Source organism: Peromyscus leucopus, chromosome 15 (assembly GCF_004664715.2).
Source record: "Peromyscus leucopus breed LL Stock chromosome 15, UCI_PerLeu_2.1, whole genome shotgun sequence".
In the NCBI taxonomy this organism is placed as follows: Eukaryota; Metazoa; Chordata; class Mammalia; order Rodentia; family Cricetidae; genus Peromyscus; species Peromyscus leucopus.
The window spans coordinates 25,115,442-25,137,928 of record NC_051076.1 but is presented as its reverse complement, the minus strand read 5'-3'; the positions used below and the strand labels follow the sequence as shown (position 1 = coordinate 25,137,928).

Below are 22,487 nucleotides of genomic sequence, written 5' to 3'. Positions count from 1 at the left end.
AGAACACATGGTCTGACACATCAAAATAGGCTCTGGGGGACCGTGGGACAGCATACTTTAATGTGAGACTATAGCCCACTGGGTAATCTCTATTCATATTGTTGTAACACATACACACTGTGGGAATGGTTCATTGGCTTGTCATTTTAGCAATAAGTGAAGTTTCTGATGGGAGGTAGAATTGTTATTTCTCTGGCCAGGAAAAAAAAAATGCGGAATACATATTTAGTAGGTGGATTCTCATTAATCCCCTCAACCTGAGGTGCAAAAGGATGAGTACACAGGTCGAGTTTCAGGTTTAACAGGAGAGAGCTAGAAAGGGAGTTTGGCAAAAACTGGTGATGCTCTCCATCCTGGGTGATGTGTTGGTGGGGCCTTCACCTCCATAACGGTGTTGGCCAGCATCGCTGGGCAGAGGGTGACAGGGTAGCAGTCGGATGACATGCTTAAAATCCAAATGTTCTCTGGGAAGCAGGTGACTCAGACACTCTCTCCCTTGATCCCATACACAGGAGCTCCAAAGAGCGGCATAGCAATGATGCCATACCCTTTGAGTGCCGGGTGCCAGGGACATGAGGGCAGCCCTGATTGACATGCAGCCCAGCCAGCAGTGCAAGCAGCAGAAAGGAGGCAGCCTGACCACACGGATAATCCAGATATATTGAGGGTGGCCCCTCTGAGATTAGCACAGGAGAGTTAGAAAGATTATAAAGATACACGATCCCCTTCCTGCCCCCTTCCCCCGCCCCCACCCACAGACAGACACACACAGCACAACGGCCCCCTCTGGCCCCCCGCCCGCCCGCCCAGTACAAATATGGCTTCTGTGTAATATGGACAGAGTGGTTCAGCTCAAGGAGAAAAAGTCGTTTTCCCAAAAGCGGGTGCTGGGAGGGAGATGAGGAGCCTGGACAGGCCTGGGGCCCAGGGCTTCCCTTGCTGCTATAAGAGGAGAATCCCTGGCTTAAGCGAGGGGCTGCCTGGGGTACCCAGGACCCTAACCAGGGGCTGGAAGATTCACAAAAGTGTTACCTGAACTGAAGGAGTAGGCAGGCCTGCTGGATTGCAGCCGCCCCATTTTGCACACCTGTTGTCAGAGCAGGGAGGACATGCTGGAGGAGGGGGCGGGGAGTGATGCCAAGGGCATCCCGGGTCTGAGGGACGGGCCAGCCTGGATGGAGAGGGTGAGCAATCTCATCTCCACAGCAACCAGCTTGGCCATAGAAGGAAGACAGTAAACCAAAAGCTGAGATGGGGACCCAGTCCTCTAGCCACTGGGTCCAAAGGATGGGAATCCAGAGTCAGTGCCAGGGAGAGAGGCTTTGAGAGGTGCATAGCAGAGGCTGTGGCCCTGGCTCCGTGGCTCAGAGGTGGGAGGTCCAGGGAAGGATGGCGAGTGAGGGGTGTTTCAGAGAGGGGCAAAATGCACAGCTGGGCAAACGGCATCCTGGAACTTCCCTCTCTCTCAGAGAGGCAGCGAGTGACTTGGAAACGACTAGGACAGAGCAGCGCCCCCTAGGTGAGGTACAAACCCTGACTAGGAACCACCCACTCCCAAAGCCCACCTCATGCCTCACATGTTCCATGCCCTGTCACCCACCCGAGACCCCTGGTCCTTCTCCTCAATCCCTTTGCTTCTTGTTCTTCACACAAACACACATGTACACACACCCATGCATACTTACGCACACTTACACTAACACACAGACACGCGCGCGCGCGCACACACACATGCACAGAGTTCACATTATTCCCTCGGTTTGGGCAGGAAACAGCTCACTGCAGCGAAGCTCCTTTTAGTAATTTTGTTGTCATGTCTGCCTGGCTGCTGAGGGAGGAGGGACTGAGGGCTGGCACAGGGAACCGGAGAGGGCATGGGGTGGCACGGGGTGGAGGAGTCGTTGCTGAGCAATGCCATGAGAGGAGCGGTTGCCGTGCAACAGTCCAGGGTCTTGGGTAAGAGTGAGGGGCCCCCTCCGAGGTGCGGGAAGCAGACGCTGTCCAGGCCCAGAAACAGTGCCTCTCCCACAAATGCTGGAGCAAGGAGAGAAAGCTGAGCTCCGCTGTCCTCCCCCCACCCCCCAGGGCCGATTCTGTGAAAAGAGCCTAGCTTCATTCATCGTGTGGGGGCAATGGACGGACAGGGCCATTTCCTCCGACCTCTCTCTCTGGAAATCTACTCTCTCTGGGAGGGACGTGTTGAAGCCCTGGGTCCCTGTGTGGCTGCATGCCATCTTCAGTTCATGTCTTCTTGAGGATTCTCCTACTCATTCCTTTCTTATGTAATGAAAGAGGGGTGTCGGTGGTGTCACACCTGTCTCCCTGCCTTTAGCTTACAAGGCATGGCTGGCAGAGGTAGAGAGAGCCACCACTAGCCCCTGCCGCCATATTCCCAAGCTCCTTGGAGACACCTGGGAGGCAGATCGGCCGTGAACATGGAAGGAGGGCCGTGTTAAGCCCCCACCTGCAAACCAGCCCTGTTCCTCAGTTGTTTCTCAGCCTCCAACTTTCCTTCTCCGAACATGGCAGATCTGCTGCTCTCCTCACCCCCATGGCCCCTGCCTCTCCAGCCTTGGAGACGGATTTGATTTGGGATTGTTACAAAAATAATAATAACCCAAACGCAGAGAAGCCACGGAAAGGGCTGAGGGCGGCCCACCCCTCCCCCCGCCCTCCTCCCCCCCCATTCCAAACCGAGTACAAAACCGCACCCAAAGCAGACATTCTGTACAGGGGGCTGGGTGGGCTGGGGAGCAAGCGGGAGGGGCGGCCCTGGGGTCGCTCTGTACAAGTCCAGGTTGGTGACAGCCCAGCAGTCCCCATGGGGCCCCTTGGGGGGGGGCGCAGGAGATGAGTGGGTGCCCCTAGATGAAATATTCCTTCTTGTCATCCCCGCCTGACTGCCCGCCTTCTGCGTTGATGATGGCCGTATCTGCATCTGGAGCGTCGTCAGAGCCCTTGGCTTCGTGTGTCAGGTAGGTTCCTGTGTGGAGATAGAAGCTCCTCTTTTCAGAAGCTTCTCAGCCTCCAGAGTCCACCCTGCCCACTTTCCTGCCCACCCACTCACACATTGCTCATCTCATCTCTCTCTTGCCTAGCGCTCTCTTCCACCCCGCCTTCTCTAATTTGCATTTTGCTGCCAACATCCCTCACCTGACCACACCCCCATGAATAATGAATTCTACCTTTAACTAAAATCTCATCTATAATGTAGGCAAGGGATAAAAGAGATGCGTGTGTGTGTGTGTGTGTGTGTGTGTGTGTGTGTGTGTGTGTGTGTGTACATGTAGTGGAGATATGACTTAAGCATGACCAGTCTTAGCTGGACAGCTAGGCTGCTGGCTGCATGTAGTACCAGAATATAAGGGAAAGTAAAACAATGAGAAAAGAAAAGCTATGAATGAGTATGAAGAGGAAGGAGACCAAAGAGAGGAAAGGAAGCCAAACAGATGGAAAAGAAGACGAGGGCAAGAAGGAAGGGGCTCGGCCGAATGTAGAGCAGCAAGAAGCAGCTGACTGAGTGGGCAGGTCTAATTGTACTTGGATGTTAACCAAGTGATCAGGCTTGACTGTGGGGTTGCTGTTGCTGCTCAGTGATCACAGCCTTGGCATTGTATGGGTTGGCTGTATTTCTTTCTCAGACAGGGCCCTGTCTGAAGCCCTCTTACTGTCTGTCCTTCCCTAACTGATCTCCCCACACATCCAAGTCCTCCTGATGCCTCTGACCTTTGTGCCGGATCAAATAGTGTCCAAGGAAGATGAGCAGAATGAGCAGCAGGAAGACGATGAAAGCCACAATCCCTCCGATGATGGCGTGGTAGGTACTGGAGGAGGAGGGAACCGGACTGGGATCTGCAAGGAGGACAGGCTTACAGTTAGAACTGGGGAGGGGAGGACTTTTAACTTACATGCTGATTTGGCCCTGGATAATTCCACAGGAGAGATATCAACATCAAGAGAACTCAGGAGGTGTATGCAAGGGGACATGCCTTAGTCTGTGCTCAAGTGAGTATCACCATGCTGGCAATGCAGTAACTGTTAAAGAAAATTGATGTATTCAACAGGCAATAAACAGACCAGCTCTCACACCACTATCCAAGTTGCTTCCTTGGCATCAAAGCTTAACCTTAATCAGAGATAATTACTTTAATGCCTGTGATCAATATCAAAATTCTCTCCTCTTCCTCCCTCTTCTCCATCCTCCACTCTGCCCCTCCAACTCTCTCTCTCTCACACATACACATACAGATACATCTGTGTTTTCTTGTTCCTTGACTGTCTCCCATGTCTTCTCACATCTTGTCTGGTATTCTGTACTAGTTCCTTTAGGGGTTTCTTTGCTGCTTTTCCAGTCTTAAGATCAGATGGAGAAGAAACAGTGAAAACTGATGGATCCAGGAATTAAGTAGTTGGAAAGCACCTTGCAAAGAAAATGCTAGACTGTGCCATCCTGTATAAGACTTGTAAATTCTCCTAGAGAGCAAAGTTACAGTCTGATGTGAATTAGAAAATCATCCACCTTCTCTAAGATGAACCCAAGACCTCAGGTTCTATCCCAGCATCCTTATCGCAGCATGGGCTGTGACCTATACAACTGTCTTATCACATCACTTAGTATTTGGTGTCTCTGATCCCAGGTATTTCTTTTTTCCTTTAGCTCTCCAGTCTACATGCTCTTGAATATAGCTGGCCTTTTTCTTCAGTAATTCCTTCTTGGAAAGGAAGATTAGTGATTCAGTAAAACCCAATCTTCTGACCCATCCAAGGAAGGAGGCCTAGGACTTCATCTCTATGCTGACATTGTCTAAAGGTTTGTGCACAAGACTTGTTTGATTTCTCCCATGATGGCTAGTGTTCCCTCCATTAGCTATACGAAATCCACCCTCTGTAATAGGTGTGGACCAATCTCAGTACAACCTGGACCAAGAATGTCAATAAAATCTGAACCTTGGTCAGAAACCCAAATGTCTGAGGATGAATGCACAAGTCCAGGACAGTTCTGATGTCTCTACAGTTACATTAGCCACAACTATATCTCCCCCATCCATGGGAGAACTCCTGTTTTCCCTTGGACTCAGCTTGAGTCTTACAGCCTCATTGACTCCTATACTTTTTTTCTTCCCTACCTTATGTTTCCTCGGGCTTGACTGGGCCAGCTTTTTAGTTCCTTGATTTCCCATGCCTTGTTTGAAAAGAAAAACATCTATGCTTCTTTAAAAAAAAAAAAATGTTCTGCTTGGGAGGGCTGTGGGGGATGGCCCAGGAGTTCCATGATGGGACAGATGTGTTGACATGACAGACAGCCACCTCTGTCCTAGCCTGTCACTTCCCTTGAAGCTGGGTTTGACTGTATCTTTTTGTGTGTGTTTGTATATGCATGCAAATGTGTGTGAGTGTGCATGTATGTGCACGTAGGGGAAGATGAGTGAAGAAACATGAGACATGGTCCACCATGGAAATCAATACTGGATATTTGCTCCAGAAGCTATGGAAGTAAAAAGTTCTTGGAAAAACACAGTCTTTCACGGTCAAAATTGACCTCTGGGGTTGTCAATAACCACCCCCTGTCTCCAGGTAGAAGTTCCTTTCATTTCATTCCGAGCAAGTCTTCACTGGGAAAAAAAAAAAAAAAAAGATTCCTGAAGAGGCTGCAGTAACTCTTTCCACCACCAGGCGTCAGCACTGGCAGCAAACAGTCAACTCACTCTTGCTTAGCTTTTTAATCCCAGAGCAGAAGGATCAACAAGATACCAGCTGCGGGGCACATAGACTTTCTTCCACTGCTAGTCACCATCAGAAATGGTCTGGAGAGATCCGGGGGCTGAGCCTAGATCTCAGTGCCTTGCTGTAGCTCTCAGAATCTTGCACTAGCTCGGTTGTGCTTTAGAGCTGCCCATGGGGGTGCGAGCTTGGCTTAGGACTGCTAATCACCAATGTAGACTTTCTGGTCCCAAGCACTTAGGGCTCTTCCTCAACCCTGGGACCCTGGGTGTTAGGCACCCCATTCCCTGCCTTACTGGGTATTTCAAATGAAGAAAGACCCTGAAGTTTCTTCAACATTTCCCCTATTCTGCAGAAAGATTTTAAGACTTTCTAGAAGGACTTCAATGCCATTGGTGTCTTCAAAACAAGAAAAAAAATTTTTTTCCCTACCAGCTCCCTCTAAAGCCACCTCTGTCCTAGCCTGCCACTTCCCTTGAAGCTGGGTTTGACTGTACCTTTTTGTGTTTGTTTGTATATGCATGCAAATGTGTGTGAGTGTGCATGTATGTCTACGTACTAGGTGTAAAGGCCAGAGGAATTCCATCCTGACTCTTTGAGACAGGGTCACTTCAGTCAACTCTCACTAGCCAAGAGCTCAGCAAGCCAGGATTGGCTGTCTCTGCCTCCCAGCACTGGGATTACAAATGTGAGCTACCACACCGATTTTTATTTTGCTCCAACTGGCAGATACTTTACTGACCAACCTAAACATTCTAGGTGTCTGGTGGTTCCAGTTTTTGAGAAGAATTTTAGAAAGAAGCAATCTCTTGTCCCTTTGGAAGCGTTAGAGGAGAGATTCTGACTATCTCTAGGCACAGTGCATGCTGGTTTCTTTTATTCTTTGCCCAACCATCATGTACACAGGGTCCTTAGGAAGGGAAGTGGTGCAGTGGCGTGCATGCTGTATCTAGCCCTAGGAGGAGGAGCTCTTCAGCAAGCACACATGCACTCAGGAGGGGCCTCTAAATGAAGTTGATGTTCTCCCCATCAGGTGAGAGAGATGATTCCAGAGGAGCCACTGCCTGCAGACAGAGACAACGGGAGCCCATCTTTATATTGCTTGACCATTGGTACACATTCCTAGGGCGTAAGTGCAGTGCTTTCCTGCAGTGGACATTTTCCATCCACCCTACGACCACTCAGGGTAGGGGGTTGCCATCAGGAGAGCAAGAGATGGCCAAAGAAGGGAGATGTTGGAGGAGAGAAGTCCAAGAGACTCACCATTGACATTGAGGGTGAAGTAGGCCGTGTAGCTGCCCATGTTGCTGGTGGCTGTACAGCCATAGGTACCGCTGTCACTCTTGTTCAGGAAGGGGAAGATGAGTGCGCTCTCTTGGGTCATCTTCAGGGGTGGCTCGCTGCCTTCCTTTACCCACAGGTACTGCTGGGGGCTGTTGAGATGGAAAGATGAGAAGTGTTCAGGATGGCCTGGACCAAAGGGCTAGAGGAATTAAAAACAAACTGGGAACAGGGAAGTCAGAAACTGCATGGTGAAGCTTAAGATGCTGAATGGGCCACAGGGTGGGTATTGGTGGGGGGTGGGGGGGTATCAGTCTTAGGTACAATTTAAAGAAGGTAGAGATGTTTTGATCCATATCTTACTGTAACTTTGTTCCTTAGGGGAACCAAAGGAGCTGAACTAGGGAGTGTTCCAACCTCATTTCTGCTGCTTTGCAGTAGAAAGAAAGGAGAGGTGCTGTTGTACAGTTAGGGGAGTAGGAGGTATGGCTGGGCGGGTACCCAGGGGTGGGGGGTTATCTGAGAGTGTAGAGGGGTATCAGAGACTGCAGTCTGCTCTTCTTACACTGGATTGCCACGCCCCTCACAATGTAACAACAGCTTCTGGCCTTCACGGGGATGTGCAGGTTCTGGCCTAATCATGGCTGTCGGCGTGTCTGCGGAGAAGTACATGATGTCAGCACCCCACTCCCCACTCTGCATAGGAGATCCCTAAAACCTTGAAATCATCTAGTTACATGCTATAGATTCTATCTCCCGAAGTCTCAGAAGTCTGAGAGGCTGTGAACAAGCCCTTTTTCCTCTTGGCTCTTGTGGACACAGACTATGAGTGCCCCTGACTGAGAGCAACCTGGTGTATCTCAACCTCTGAGTGATGGCCTTCCAGCAGGCCTGTCCTGGGTGGGGCCTACAAGATGTCTTAGCAGTCGAGGAGAACCCATGGTTTATTCATGCCTAGCAAACTGCCTGGCACATAGACAGTACCTAATACATATCTTTAATGGAACAAAAAAAGTGAACTTGACACTGACTGAGTCGTAACCTCTCCATTCTGTCTGCTCTGCGAGGGAGCTTAGGAGCGAAAGCCATGCGTGAACACAAAACATCCCTTTGAATGGCCAGTCCAAACATGGACGGAGAACATAGAAACAGCAAGGGGCGGGGGTCAGATTTTGGCTGGAAAAAAAAAAAAAGGCCTGAGACAATATGGATGGCTCTGTGAGGAAATAATGACATCTGTCACTGATGCCAAAAGGCTGCTTAGGAGGCTGGGTCCAGATGGCGGCTTAGAACAATGTGAGCAGATGCTGGTTTGGAACCACAGATAAAAGAGGATGCACTATCCCTAAGGACAGAGCCAACCTTAGTAAGCAGTTAATGAACATGCTTCAGTTAAATCATACAGGGCAAGGAGAGCCAGGTCAGGTGAGAGAAGCGGGCATCCTGAGGCTTCACAGCTAAAGAGATCTCTAGCATAGCACCTGGAATGGAGCATTTGTTGGCTAACTGCTGATCACAGGCTAAAGGGAACCCTTGCAGAGCAATAGCCAAGTGGCCTGGTATCTAAGAGAGGACTCTGGGGACTTTAAGTACTCTTTGGTTATGGCTGGGAACCAGGGCTCAAGAGAACTGCCCAACGCCCAGGGCCTCACACTTGGAACTAGTAAACACAGAGGTACTTTATAGCAGTTTAGAACTTGGAAGTTTGTAGAGTTCTTTCTTGTATATTATTCCATTCATTCTCAGTGTATTTCAGGATAGGAAGCTAGATTCACAGCGAGATTAAATGCTTTGGTCAAGGCCATACAGCTAGTAGGTGTCAGTACTGGCTAGAAGGCTAGTCATCTGCCTGTCCATTGAGTGTCATCCAAATGGACTATGGTTCTGTCCAAAATTAACTAATGTTAAAGTCTGAATGAAGGGTCTAGCCACTGGTTAAATGGCACTGAAGTTAGGAAATTAATCAGCTTGTGTCTTCCATAAGGAGATTAAAAGCTCTAGCTATTTTTGAAAATTCCCCAACCTTTTGGTAAATTAGGAAAAGAAATGCATTGTTGTACACGCCTCCATACTCAGCTTCTACACTTCAATTATTCCTTTTCCTTTCCATACAGGAGAGTTGCTTTGAAAAGTTTCCAGATTTCCTCAGATGAAAATCTGCAAATATTCCAGCTTCTTCAGACATTCCCTATGGGTACTATAAAGGCAGAGTCCACGAAGAGGATGAAGAGGTGTGGCAGAAGTGTGAACAGCAATTTTGACAACTGGCCACTTTAGATCGGAATCCCGAGTAAAAGCATGAAACTGGGGCAAATAGAGAAATGACTGGGAGAAGAAAGTCCTTGGAACGTTTCAACACTGGAGAGAATTGGGCTTCTCTTCCACCCACACCTCTTGTGTCATAGAATGTTAGAGTGATAAGAGGCCGTCATGATGGCCATGCTCACCTCTCTCATTTCACCAAGAAACAACCAAGATCAGCAGGGGAGAGCTGTCTTCACGCCACACAACCAGCATGTAGTGGAGTACAGAGTAGTAGCTACATCCCAAGACTCTGGGTTTGCTATACTTACCACCATAGGTTACAGCCTAGTTCCATTTCACAAGTGTAGCCCAAGGGCTGGTAAACTTGGCCCATGGGCCAAATCCTTGCCAGCTGCGAGCTTTTGTAAATAAAGTTTTATTGGAATGTAGCCCAACTCATTTGTTTACCCTCTGTCTGTGGCTGCTCTCCCGCAGCACAAGCAGAGTCAACTCACTGAGACAAAGCCTGTAATGTTTACCACAGGGCATTTTTTTTTCTCAAGCCTTGCTACTTCAACTGTGCATGTTGCCTCATGTGTAGCCAGCAACACTTTTCTTTTCCTTACTCCCTACCTCAAATCTGGTCCTTCTCACCCCAAAGCCCATGACATACATAAAACTTCAATGCGCTGAGAGGTGGATCTGTCAGCTCCCTTTAGAGATTCATGGTTCACAGAGCACACGATGCTTGCGCCATCATCCTCCCGGGTAACCTGGAATGACACTGAGCTGCTCACAGTGAAGGTTTTTCCATTGGGATCTTCCTGGACGCGTGTTTGTTCTCCTGGAATGCAGAAAGAGATAGACAGAACACACACACACACACACACACACACACACACACACACACACACAGGAGACACCCTGTCAGTATATACAGACAGACTGTATCTTAACATACAGATAGTCTGGGCTCCACAGATTCTATCTTGGACAAATTTAGAAAATTTTTGAAATGGATATGAATGTATAAAGAGAATGTAGACCCTGACATATACGTGTCCACAATGTATCTGTCATTCATTTTCTTCATCTCCACTGTTTCTTATGTGCCCTATATAGACATACTTCACACACACACACACACACACACACACACACACACACACACACACACACCTACACCCCTTCCCTGCACCACCTCACTCCTGTTACCCCATGGCAGGAGCTACTCACCGTGGAGTTCTTGGTCACCTTTCCTCCAGGTGAGCTGGGCTGCAGGTTTGCTCCCAGAAGACTGACAGTTTAGAGTGGCTGTCTCCTTTTCCCGTAAGGATGACTTATAACCAGTGATTATGGGCTTCTGTGGGATTCCTGCCATAGAGAGGGGATGGCCAGGATAGGAAGGAGAGGCACCGTGAAATCACACTTCAAGCTCTCCCTGTAGACATGTCCTCTACGAGGGACAGGATATCTGAGCTCTATTTTGGTTTAGAAAGATGGGTGGAAGCATGAAGGATCAACATTCTCCTGGATCTACTTCCTGAGGACGAGATGGGAAGACTAAGGGGAGGAAGAAGGATAGTGTAGGAGGAGCGGGATGCAGTGCCTAAAGCATGATAGAGAATGGATACCCCAGCGTCCAGTTAGGTGGCCATGCAGATACACAGTGAAAGGCTCAAGAGAGTGGAGATGGGAATTAGAATATAGGATGAAGATAACTGTATTCAAACAACTGAAGACCTTTTCTTGGAAATTAGAATTAGACAGTTTATATAGATCTTGCATTTCCACATATAACTTTTGGAGTGAAATGGAATGGCCGTTCTTTGCTATAAATTATGAAGTTTATGCTTAAAGAGATTTAGTCCAGATCAAACAGTAAGTACAGCAGATCAGAACTCCGCTTTCCTTGTATTTAAGGGGAAATGTGCAGAACTTTTCTGATATTATTGGCGGCCTGCCTGGTTCTGGGAAGCTCTGGGGACCAACTGAGGGAGACTTGTTTGCAGAGCAGCATGCTGTGGGCACACAGAGGTCTGGGAGCCTCACCGAGCACAGTGACGAGGGACTTGGCGGTTCGCACAGGCATGGTGAAGATGGAGCATGTGTACTCCCCCTCATCTGCCAGCGCCACGTTGCTGATGCTGATACTGAGCTCATGGGGAGTGGAGCTAACCAGCTGAATCCGGTTATCTCGAAGGGCTGGGGAAATCAGAACTGAGAGTCAGGATTCTACAAGGACCTTCCTTACATGTTTACCTTCCATTCCTGGGCTACCATCATTGAGAGGAAGGGATGAGCAGAGTGGTGTGGGTGGAGGACAAACCAAACCAAACCAAACCAAACCAAAACAAAAACCCTCCTAAATTAGGAAAGATTCATTCAGTGACTTTCATGAGTCACTGGACACAGTAGCTTAATAGGCCAGTATAGTCTGTATCATGTGTAATTACTTAGGAAGGCCTGGGGCTGTCTGGTATCAGCTTTCATAAGGCTTCTTCAGGGTGATACTACTCCAGGACCTTATAAGACTATAAGACCGATAAGACTACACGTGGCTAAGGTCAGAGCTGTAGTGCTGATTTTTCTCTGTAAACAAATGAGGAGCCCACAGTTGATTGCATTTTCAAATAACATACCTTGTGTTTCTCAGCCTCTGGACTACAAAGACAATTCCCCTCAGCCTCTGCTGTCCCTTTCTCCTAGCCCATGATTCCCATGGAGAAAGGTCACTCATGAGACACTACCTCTCTTCTCCCCAAAGTATAGAGTCTGCTGGGCAGGATTAGACCACTGCAGGGAGGAGTCTTCATGGTCTTTCACTTGACACTTGAGCACCACGGTGCCACCAGCCACCACAGTTTCATCAGATGTCCAGGGCTGGCTATCTGCAGGGGTAGAGTATGATTAGTTTCATGAGGATTGCTGAGGATGTCTGTCTACCCATTACTGGGCCACATTCCATTCCATCTAATTCAGGCTATTCAAGGTTCTGGTCTCTGTATACTCTTGAAGCTTCATAAGTGAAGGACAGAGAGGTGGTTGTGGCAGTAGAGGGGAGACAGACCTGATCTTCTCTCACTTTGGATACACAGAAAGCATCATTTATTGAATGTTGGATGAACGGTCAGGGTCACAAACACTAAAAGGATAAAGGCACCCGATCTAAATATACTACTCCACATGTGTCTTTTTAGATATGGTTCTACCACTCATGGTTGAGAACACACATACATATCTGCCACCCTATGTGTTACCTTCCTGTCACCTATTGTAAGAACAAAACCATTATGGGCAATTATGACTACTGATCAAAAACTGAAATGGGGAAAAGCCTAAACCAGCTCTTGGTGTGCCCATTCATCTATAACATCTATACAAAAAGAGCAAAATAAACAAAATAGAAATTAAGAACAGAAACATTTTAGAGTACTTTAAATTTTTTTTCTAGCAATAACTTCAATCCAATCATCAAATCCATCATCAGTTTTTACTATTATTATTAGTTGTTGTAGCTGCTGTTGAGACAAGGTCTTACTAAACAGTCCTGGCTGGCCTGGTACTTACTATGTATTCATGATGGTCTTGAATTTATCAAAGTCCTATCAAAGTCCTTTTGCCCCTGCTTTCTAAGTGCTGGGATTATAAGCATGCACAACCACATCCAATTCTTTTTTCTCTATCCTGGTAGTCTTCCTGTCTCCCCAAAATACAAACCCAAGTCACCACCCTGATATTATTTAAAGAGTAAAAGACTGAAGTTTCCCCCTCAATGTGCTGAAAGCATATTTTCTAACTCCTCTCTCCTTAGAGAAATTAAACAAAACACAAGCTCAGTTGATAGAGTCCTTGCCTAGCATTCAGGAAGCCCTAGACTGGATCTCCACAGCACCGTAATGACTGGCTGTGATGGAGAAAATAAGTTATCCCATTACTCAGGAAGTAGAGACAGATGGAACAAAAATTGTAGGTTATCCTTGTCTATATACTGAGTTTGAGTTTGAGGCCAACTTAGGCTGCACACACCCATCAAAAATAACACACACACACACACACACACACACACACACATACACACACACATTCACACACAAACACTCTCGCTCTCTCTCACACACACATGCACACATAGATAGATAGATAGATAGATAGATAGATAGATAGATAGATAGATAGAAAGATAGATAAGTAGATGAAGAGATAGATAGAGAGAAGGATGGAAGGAAGGAAGGAAAGAAAGAAGGGAGGAAGAAATCCAGATATCTTTTGGACAAATCAATTGAATGCCAAATGAACCTTTTCCTCAGGCCTAGCTGTGAACCTCTCCAATACCGACATCTGTTTCCCCCACCACACGTTGTGCTAAGTTCCCACAGCATGGATTCTGATTCCTAATATTGATTCTCTCATCTTCAGAATCTCTTTTAGTGACCCAACAGCAGTGACCTCCTCAGAACTAATCTGAAATAATCATCTCCCTTCTCTGCTTCAGGAACATCCAAAAGTCTGCTCGATGACACAGAATTCCTCAACCAGCAATGTCCACGGCTCAACAGGAAACCAGGAAACATGCTTAGCACATTCTCCACAGGGCGCTAGAAAAACAATCAGCTGCTCCCTTTGTCACAGACTCACAGACCCCACCTGCCTGCTTCTTTCTTACTTTTCTAGTCACCTGACTTGAAAAGACACCCTGAGTGATCTTAGCAGAGAGAAGGCCCTAAGGAGGAAAGGCATGTTGGAAATTATGCCAAGCAAGACACACCATTAAGGACTGGTAGTTTCCAAACTGGAGTATGAAGCCTGATGGTTAGTACTGCCTAGAATTGTAAAAGCTGGAAGTGAGGGAGCTCACTGGGGCCAGGAATCCAATTCCCTCATCTCATAGGCACAGGCAGTGAGGCAATAGGGGCGAAGTGACACCTAAGATCAGCCCGCTAGTTCTCAACACTGTAACTCGGTTCTGTCCCCAACACAGAGCTGTTGTCACTGGAGTTCTTCCTAAAGTGATCCTCTGAAAGGAGAGTCAAGGCTATGATTGGACTTTGAGATTATTGTGTAGCCACTGAGCAAATATGGAAGTGAAATTTTCTCAATGGAAGGTGGCTGAGGCCCTTCATTTGCAATAGACATATATCAATTTCCAACCCCTCATCCCTCTGTCCTTGTCTCCTTTGAAGAATTCCTCTTTGACAATGCCTCTCCAAGACCTCTTTGTTTTGAGTAATCCACTCCTCTGAAGGCATCTTTATTTTTGGAAAGAGGTGTAGGGTTACAGAGGTCTCTGTACCAGAGTGAGGGAGGGAGTTGGTGCATGGCAATGTGGTGGTGGTGGTAGTGCAGGACTAAGAACTAAATGTCGAATGGGAAGGAGAAAGCTGTGCGGTAATGAGTGGAGTGAGAACATGGGGTGGTGTACCATGAGTGGGAGATGATGTGAGGATGAACATTGAGAGGAAGGGCCTGGTTTCTCACCTTGACTGGCCAGCATGTCAGGGCTGCTCCAGACTGTGGAGCTGAGGGCCTCGTCCAGTGGAGCCAGAGTTCCCAGCTCCAAATCCTGCTCCTGCCAGTAGCCTGGGGAGAGAACCTGCATCAAGGATGAACCCTGTGCACACTACTATAGCTTGTGTCTACACTTCCATGGTGGGGGTGTGGGAGGGGCTAGGCCCCTAGGGAAAGTAGCTTCACCAGCATACCTAAGAGAAAGTGAGACATTAGCAAGAGTTCTGCAAAAGGAGATGGCTCTCCTTCTGCTAGGCCCTTTACCGGAGGATGATAACAATTTTACCTGTCAGTCACATAGTGTTAGAGTCAAAGAGAACTTGGAGACCATTCAGCCCAGTTTGCCCACTTCACAGATGAGGACAAAGACATCCCCAAAAGATTGAGAGGGGCTCACTATTGAAAAATGGAAAACTGAAACAAAACAAAAACATTATAAACTCCTTATCTAGGATTCTTTTTGTTGTACCACATTATCTACTAACACGACATCAGGCTTAAGCATATTAGAGCATATTTTTCACAGTTGATCCTTTCCCTTAACCTATAAAAAGTGGTGGCATCGCCATTCCTGTTTTGCCAAGTGAGAGCAGAATGAAATGACTTGCCCAAAGTCATACAAATTGAGTAGAGACTAGAAATGAATGCTTGGTTTCAAATCCGATGCTCTTTAGGTGAGACACCCTCCTCACTGAAGAAAGATCCAAGTTGGAGCTAGAAGTTGGACTACAGCTTTCCACTGTCTTACATTCCCTGCTCAGATTCTAAGTTTGCATACTAGGTTCCCAGGACTCTGCCTCAGTGTGTGCGTACCTGCCTCTGACGCAACCAAACCTTGTTACCCCGGCAATAGGCACCACCTCTCTTAGGACTAGATCGCTGTTTTACTCTCTGGTGAAATACAATAGCGTCTGGGGTTCACAGTTCCAACCCAGACGGAAACAGCAAAGGAACAAAGAAACCAGCTAAGCACCTTTTCAAGATCTCCCGCCACAGAGCCCTAGAGTGGCCAATCACATCGCGAAAATCCAGTGAGCTCATCAGCTGCTGAGCAGACACTGGAGCTGCTTCTCTTCCTGGGACAGCAGCAGTACTGGGAGAAGTTTATCAATGGTCCCACCAGGCGCCACCGTCCGGGGTGGGGGTGGGGAGGATAAGAAGGTGGAGGTGGGGCTAAGAGAGGGCAGGTGGGTGGGTCAAAACGGGAAAAAAAAAATGGGATATGGACTTTTCCGGAGGAAAAAAGGGATAGGACTAGGGAGAAAAAGGATGAATCACAAGAAGAAGAAAGCAAGTCGGTGAGGGGAGAAGCGAGAGAGAAGAAGGGGTAGCCGAGAAAGAGGATGAGGGAGAGGAAGGAAGAAAGGGGGAAGGGAGAATGGGGGAGGGGAGTGGGGGGCGGGACGAGAGAGTCCTAGCATCAGATAAAGCTCCAAGAGAGACCTGCTGGGGCTGGCTGGCTACAGTGTAAACAGCCTCCCTTTCCCACTGCTCCTGACCTGGGGCTCCCAGAAGATCTGCGAATTTACTTTGTTCTGAGTGGCGTTGAGAGTTCCAGCTACATCTCAAACAGGAAAAGAGGAGTGGAGAGGCAAAAGGAGAATTGATGAGGAGAGGCAAGGATGAGAGAAAAAGGATGGCAGGGCTCTCAATTGAGGCAGAGAGGCAGTCCCCGGGTGCAGAGCTCTCCTCCTGGGGATGCTTTGTGTGGACACCAAGGATAGAGACCACTGGACATTGGTGAGTGTTTCATGTTATTGTATACGTTTTGGAGTGTGCTGCGTCAACATCAAGGAGGAAACAGGATTGGTTGTACTAAGGCATGGGGTGCTTGCGGGACAGGGAGGAGCAGGGTAAGGGGTCTGTAACCCAGCACACAATCTAAAACCCACTAAACAGGCTTTTACTCAAATGGACCGAGGAAATAGCCTTGTCACACTTCAGTGTGGGACTCTTAGTTTGCAGAGCGGATTTTCACCCATGATTTCATTTAATCTCAAAACAATTGCTAGCAGTAGGCAGCCAGATATAATCACTTTTAAAGTTGACATCTGAAGAGGGGTCCTTGGCTCACCTAAAGGAACCCAGAGGGCACAACCCTCAAGAACCGTTTCCACCCCTTGTGGGGCTCTCGGCTTTGAACAGCCCCTGTTTTCCAGAGCACTTGCCCACACTGCGCTGTCATGTGTTTGGGTACCAGGCTCTGTGTCTAAACTCCGAGCTGGTTAAGGGCTGGTTAACATTATCATTTTCACCTACGTTTCTTTAACACTTCCACCCTAGTGGGCTCTCGGTGCATGCGACTAGTCTGGTGATTTGCCACTTCAGCACCAGGCTGTCTGCATTGCTAACCAAGCAGAGCCTGTGTCTGGTCTCCCCTCTCCTGCTTCTTTCATCTGTGCTTTGTTTGCGTCTTCCTCAGTGGCTTCTCTGCTTGCTCACACTTGTCCGTCATCTCCCCATTCCCACTTCTGGATGTTGCGTTGTGTTTTTTTTTTTTGGTTGTTGTTGTTTCTGCATAGGATAAATAAGCAAAATGGTGATGTACATCGTTTAAACACAGCTGAACTGTTCAGAGGCAGGAAGCAACAAATAACCTTCAATAAATGACATGTTTGGGATGTGCATGATTTATTGCCTCTGTGTGTTTGCAGAGAATTCGCTTTGGTTTGTAGTGTTTTAGGAAACAGTTTAAGATGTGGCTGGGGCATTGCTCCCCCTTCTATCGGGGGTGTGCATGACATATCTCCTAATCCTGAAATGTACTTGTGATCTTATATCTCTACTCTTGGGAATCCCATTAATATGTCTGAAAGTTACCTGATTTTATGAAATTGTAGGCTTCTAGTGATACATTCTGAATGGCCATTCCTATGGGAGCAGGTGAGTGATTGTAACGCTATCATCAGGAGCATGGATAAGTAGCACAAATTTGTATAAGCTGCTCTATGAAAAGCTTGAACTATCTTTGGATTAAAATTGTGCCAGTCATTTATGAAATCACCATGATTTCCCTCAAAATGTTTGGACAGGAAAGAGAAGAAGCCGAGGAGTATTCTAAAGGGGACATATGGACTTTGAAGTGGAGTTAATAAGGATTCTACTCAGGGACCTTGGAAGGATCTGTTGGCACAGAGCCATTGGTGAAGAACACCCTCCCTACGTGGGGAGAGCCATGGAGGAAAGCTCCAGTCTTGATCATATGAGTTGGGGAGCGTCAGTTTTACTAGTCACATTGTTATCTACTCACATACTTTCCATTTTATTCTCTCTCTCTCTGTCTGTCTCTGTCTCTGTCTCTCTTTCTCTCTCTCTCTCTCTCTCTCTCTCTCTCTGTGTGTGTGTGTGTGTGTGTGTGTGTGTGTGTGTGTGTGAATGTGTGTGTGAGTTGTATGTGGGCTTGTGGGTTCATGACTATATGCCTACATATGCATGCAGCTGTGCATGTAGATGTCAGAAGCTTACATGGTGTGTCTTTTTCACTCATTCTCCAGCTTATGTTTTAAAAATTAAATTTATTAGGGGGGAATACATGCCACAGGGTCTGTGTGGAAGCTGGAGGAGAACCTGCAGGAGTCAGTTACCTCATTCCCCATAGGGGTCCGGGGATTAGAACTTGGGTTGTCAGTCTTGGTGGTAAGCTCCTTTACCATCTTACTTGCTCTTTACCAAGTTTTTCTAGAGAGGTGTGTGCAGCCACCCCAGCCACTGGTGCTAGGTGTCCAGATGCATGCCACTATGCTAGGCTTTTTATGTGAGTGATGGAAATCTGAATTTAAGTCCATAGCAAGTACTTTACTGAGTTATATCCACACTGACTTTACATTTTCTGCAGATAATACCCAGATTGGTTAGCCTGGCCTTCAAGGTCCTATACAGCCTGATGTCAACCCACCTGTCAACTTAGTCTTTTCTCCATTTCACTGATCCCACATTCTAGACACAGGAGCTATTTAGAACTCCATTTAAAAACATTTGCCATCCTGGGTCCATCTCCTTTTCTCTAATAACTCAGTTTTAATGCTGTTCACCCATCTTCACAGGTCTTAACTCTAGCTTTTCAGCCTACTTTGTGTAGCTTTTCTTTCAAGAAATGCTTCCTCGGTGGCCTGGATGGGAATTCTTCCCCATATCTCTGAGCAGCATTGCTTTCTTTGCCTTCCTCACATGATGCAATGCCCTCTTCCCTGCATTGCAAGTTGGGCTGCTTCTTCCCAAATCGTAAAGATCCTACAGGAACAGCTGACATCTGATTCACCTCCGTATCAATACCGGCTCCAATATAGCATATTGCACCTAGAAGGTGCTTAATAAATATTTATTTATTAAATGAATCAGATGCTGAGTATCTTCTGTTGTGAGAACAGAGCTCAAGAATCTGTGAGTGGGGAGAATATAGCAAATCCGAAAGCACAGGCAGAAGTCGGCCAAATAGGGCTCCCTACACATGGACATCTAGATATCTACAAGACAAGACTTGATATTAAAAACAACAACAAACCTCCCCACCCCAACCTAGTTTTAATCTCAAGATTTAAGTTAAGCGGACAACAGGCATAACTGCAGGCAACTAGGGAATGATGGGAAGCATCTAGTAAGGGCTAGCATGGAACAAGCTTTAGTCACAGGCCTCCCTGGTCATGAAGCCCAAGCTCTCTGCATCTTCCCACTCTACTGCCTGCCTCAGGAGGCAGAGGCAGGTGTTTTATGTGTGTGGTGGTGGGCTGGGAATAGATGAGGGAAGGCTTTGTTACATTTCTGGCTAGGGATGGCTTACCTAGACAGTGTTCACGACACTCACCTGAAGAATGATAAAACTCAGAGTAACAGGCTACAGTGGATGCTTATGGTGGTGGTGGTGCTGTGATTGGCGTCTAGTGAAGTATGTTTCAGCTGGATTCTATAATGTGCCTTCACACCATACTTCGGGATCTATTTTGTCTGCCCCAATTGTTTGTGCAGTGTGGGACTCTTTGGTTAACCCAACAACAGATGTGCTTATTTAAAACTTTTGACAAAAATCTCTTCATGTTTCCATCACATTCTAGCACCTAGGGTTAAAATGAAAAGGTTATCTCATTGGCTCTCAATCCCTTTGAGTGTTTCTTAGTTCTTGTTTTCTTTACCCATGGGTTAAATTCTGATAGCCTTAGAGTTCTCAGCATTTTAAAGGACAAAGTAATCCTTTCCCCTCTACTGGTTTCCTTCTGATTGTTCATACTGGGAATAGCAGAGGCAGGGACTGCAGACTTAATAATGTGTCTCTTCAAAGCATACATTGGCACCAATGACTCAGTTTTTCACTGCAAGCACAGGACCTCACACATAGTAAGGGCTCAATAAATATTTATTGAATAAATAAGTGAGTTACTCAAATGAATAAGAATGTATTATGCCTACAATTTAAGTGACTGGTAGGGAAGGCTATGAGAGTGTGGCAGCATCACCCTTGACTGTTTGGTTTATGTATCTCCCTGCCTTGTTTGCTCTGGGAATCTAGGATGTATTGGCAGAACTATTAACAGTGTCATAGGTGCGCATTTGGACTGGTGGAACAGGGGGACGAGCTCCGGGCTGCATGAGTGCATCTGGCCTCGCTGGTGCTTGTGTCCGGGGCCCCACTTCCCTGACTCTAGAGAAAAACAGCTCCCTGAGTAGGAGTTGATGATGATGGTGATGATGATGGTGATGACTCAGCATTTCTCTAACTCCAGAGTTAAAAATAATGTTCAGCCCAGCCTACTTGTTATTCCTCACGACTACCCTGACAGGTGGGTGGAGAAGTGTTATCTCCAAGCAAAAAAACATACTGGGGGCTGTGGCCCAGAATACTGACTCTCTTTTCAAATGGAGTATCCACCATTAGGAGTCTCATTGCTAGGCTCCCAGACCTGACAATCTCACCCAATTCAGCTGCTGAGTAAATTGCTATGCATATGCGGGTCACAGAGAGCAGAGAACAGTCACAGCAAAATTAGGCTTGGAATTTGGCCCCTGGAGGATTTTTTTTTTTTAATCCTCAGAGCCACATTTTTCTTTAAGAGTAAATGTTTGAATGTGCATTTGGAGGAAACTGGACCAGTTCCATCTGAATCCTGACTTAGAAGATAACTCCAAGATTTGGAGGAGTCACTGACATCACAAAGGACTCTCTTTACACTCCACTTCCTACAGTTGGTCTTTGGCAGCCACGACGGTGCCACATTTACCAAAATCGTCCCTCGGTTTCTAGACTAGAACTTTGACAACTATGGCTGTAGTCTCTTCCTGCTCAGCATTCCTCTCTCACTTGGCCTATTTTCTTTAGATCCCCATTCATGAATACCTGGACCTTACAGCACAGTCGGAGGGAGGCGGGGCCTTAGGAGGTGGAGGTCATTCTGATTTCTAGGCACCTCTGTCTTTTCAGATGTGTTTCCTTCTTTTTCCTTTGGGATGAGATTTTTGTACTTCAGAGAGACCAGGAAGTCCTCACGGACATTCCCCCTGCCCCTTCCATAACTCAGGGGCTCTTTAGCTCATATTCACTTCAGAACCTTGTAGCTCAGTCACGCCTCAGCTGCTACCCTCCGATCTTAGCCTCCCTGCCTCCCTGCTGATCTCTTTGTCACTGGGTTGCTGAGAGGAGACTTTGCTCCTTCTTGGTCCTCCCTCTAGTATCTCTGTTGCTGTCTGTTTTTTTACCCCTTCTGGAGCCTTGTTCATCAAGCAGCCTCTTGGGGCCAAAGTCATTACTCTCTCCCTGCTTGATTTGATTCTCCTAAGAGGCACAGGAGAGTGAGTGGAAACAGACAGAGGGAAGGGTAGATTTCCACTCCTCCCTCCCCCCAGGAGCTTCCTGTCTTGCTAACTAACCCCTTAGTTTGGTATAAAGCCTGGACCAGAGACTCAAGAGTTGAGGAGTGTGCCATGTTCACACTATTAGAAGATCCTGAGAGTCAGATTAGGAGCTACTCAGTCTACATTCCAACAGGTTTTAAAATGCATTTCATGGACAATTTTGGGTTCCATCCTCAACCGTTTGAAATCAAAAAGTTTTCCAGGCTAAATGGGGAGAAGCATCCTGAGGATAGTTGGTTTGTCTAGGGTAGATGTGAGGATGGTATTAAACTGAAAAATTTATTTTGGTGTTGATACTCCTTTCTCACTAAAATTAAAAGTAAACAAAAATACAGCCGTTCAAAAATGTTTTTCATATGGAAATGTTAAAAAACTATCAAATTTTAAGATGTCATGAAGGTGTGTGTGCCTGTGTGCAGGTGTGCTCCTTTCTTAAGCTCTATAGCCAGATTCCATATTCCATCAGTATTTTCTACTGACCCCTAATGGCCAGAGCTGGTTACTCCTAAAATCGTTGACTCTCAGACAGAATGGGAAGAACGCCTTTCTGACTTCGGCACCAGAGTGCAATTATTTTTCTCCTTTTTCTGTTATAATTAATTCACCCAACATGGTTTTTCCTCCATGGCTTTCAGAAAGAAGTATAGCCTTTCAGAGCTGACATAATCCTAAGTAGCAGTCCGTCCAATACTGCTGTGTAGTGTATGTGTGCATGTGAGCATGTATGTTTACAAACTGCTGAACCACATCCCCAAGTCCAGCTGCCCATTTTAACAATAAGGAACTGAAATCCTGAGAAGTGTAAGAATTCGAAGCAGTCCCACAGGCAGTTAGTGGGAGCTGTGGTTATAACTCTGGTCTTTTGTACTTATTATCACATCATAAGAGTCCTT

General features: G+C 46.8%; 1 protein-coding gene and 1 long non-coding RNA gene across 4 annotated transcripts in view; one reads left to right on the top strand and one right to left on the bottom strand.

Moving 5' to 3' along the window:
• Positions 1-636: 636 nt before the first annotated feature.
• The window catches only part of Cadm3 (cell adhesion molecule 3), a 32,439-nt gene continuing 10,588 nt past the window's right edge, over positions 637-22,487 (bottom strand). The window contains exons 2-10 of one of the 2 annotated variants that reach the window (XM_028865556.2): positions 14,725-14,826; positions 11,997-12,137; positions 11,299-11,451; positions 10,483-10,620; positions 9,920-10,090; positions 7,568-7,658; positions 6,985-7,154; positions 3,727-3,852; positions 1,772-2,983 (exon numbers count right to left, since the gene is read on the bottom strand). In XM_028865556.2, coding sequence (XP_028721389.1) covers positions 2,865-2,983; positions 3,727-3,852; positions 6,985-7,154; positions 7,568-7,658; positions 9,920-10,090; positions 10,483-10,620; positions 11,299-11,451; positions 11,997-12,137; positions 14,725-14,826 — 1,211 coding nt within the window. In that variant the 3' untranslated portion in view covers positions 1,772-2,864. Of the gene's footprint in view, positions 2,984-3,726; positions 3,853-6,984; positions 7,155-7,567; positions 7,659-9,919; positions 10,091-10,482; positions 10,621-11,298; positions 11,452-11,996; positions 12,138-14,724; positions 14,827-22,487 lie in introns of both variants that reach the window. The other variant, XM_028865557.2, reaches the window with a different exon arrangement.
• On the top strand, positions 3,859-9,651 carry LOC119089152. Of its 2 annotated transcripts, XR_005092999.1 has the most exons (4): positions 3,859-4,005; positions 4,658-4,810; positions 6,755-6,850; positions 9,117-9,651. It is a non-coding gene; the product is annotated as an uncharacterized LOC119089152 (long non-coding RNA). The 2 variants fall into 2 exon arrangements; XR_005092998.1 differs by lacking the exon at positions 3,859-4,005 and having other exon boundaries at positions 4,480-4,810.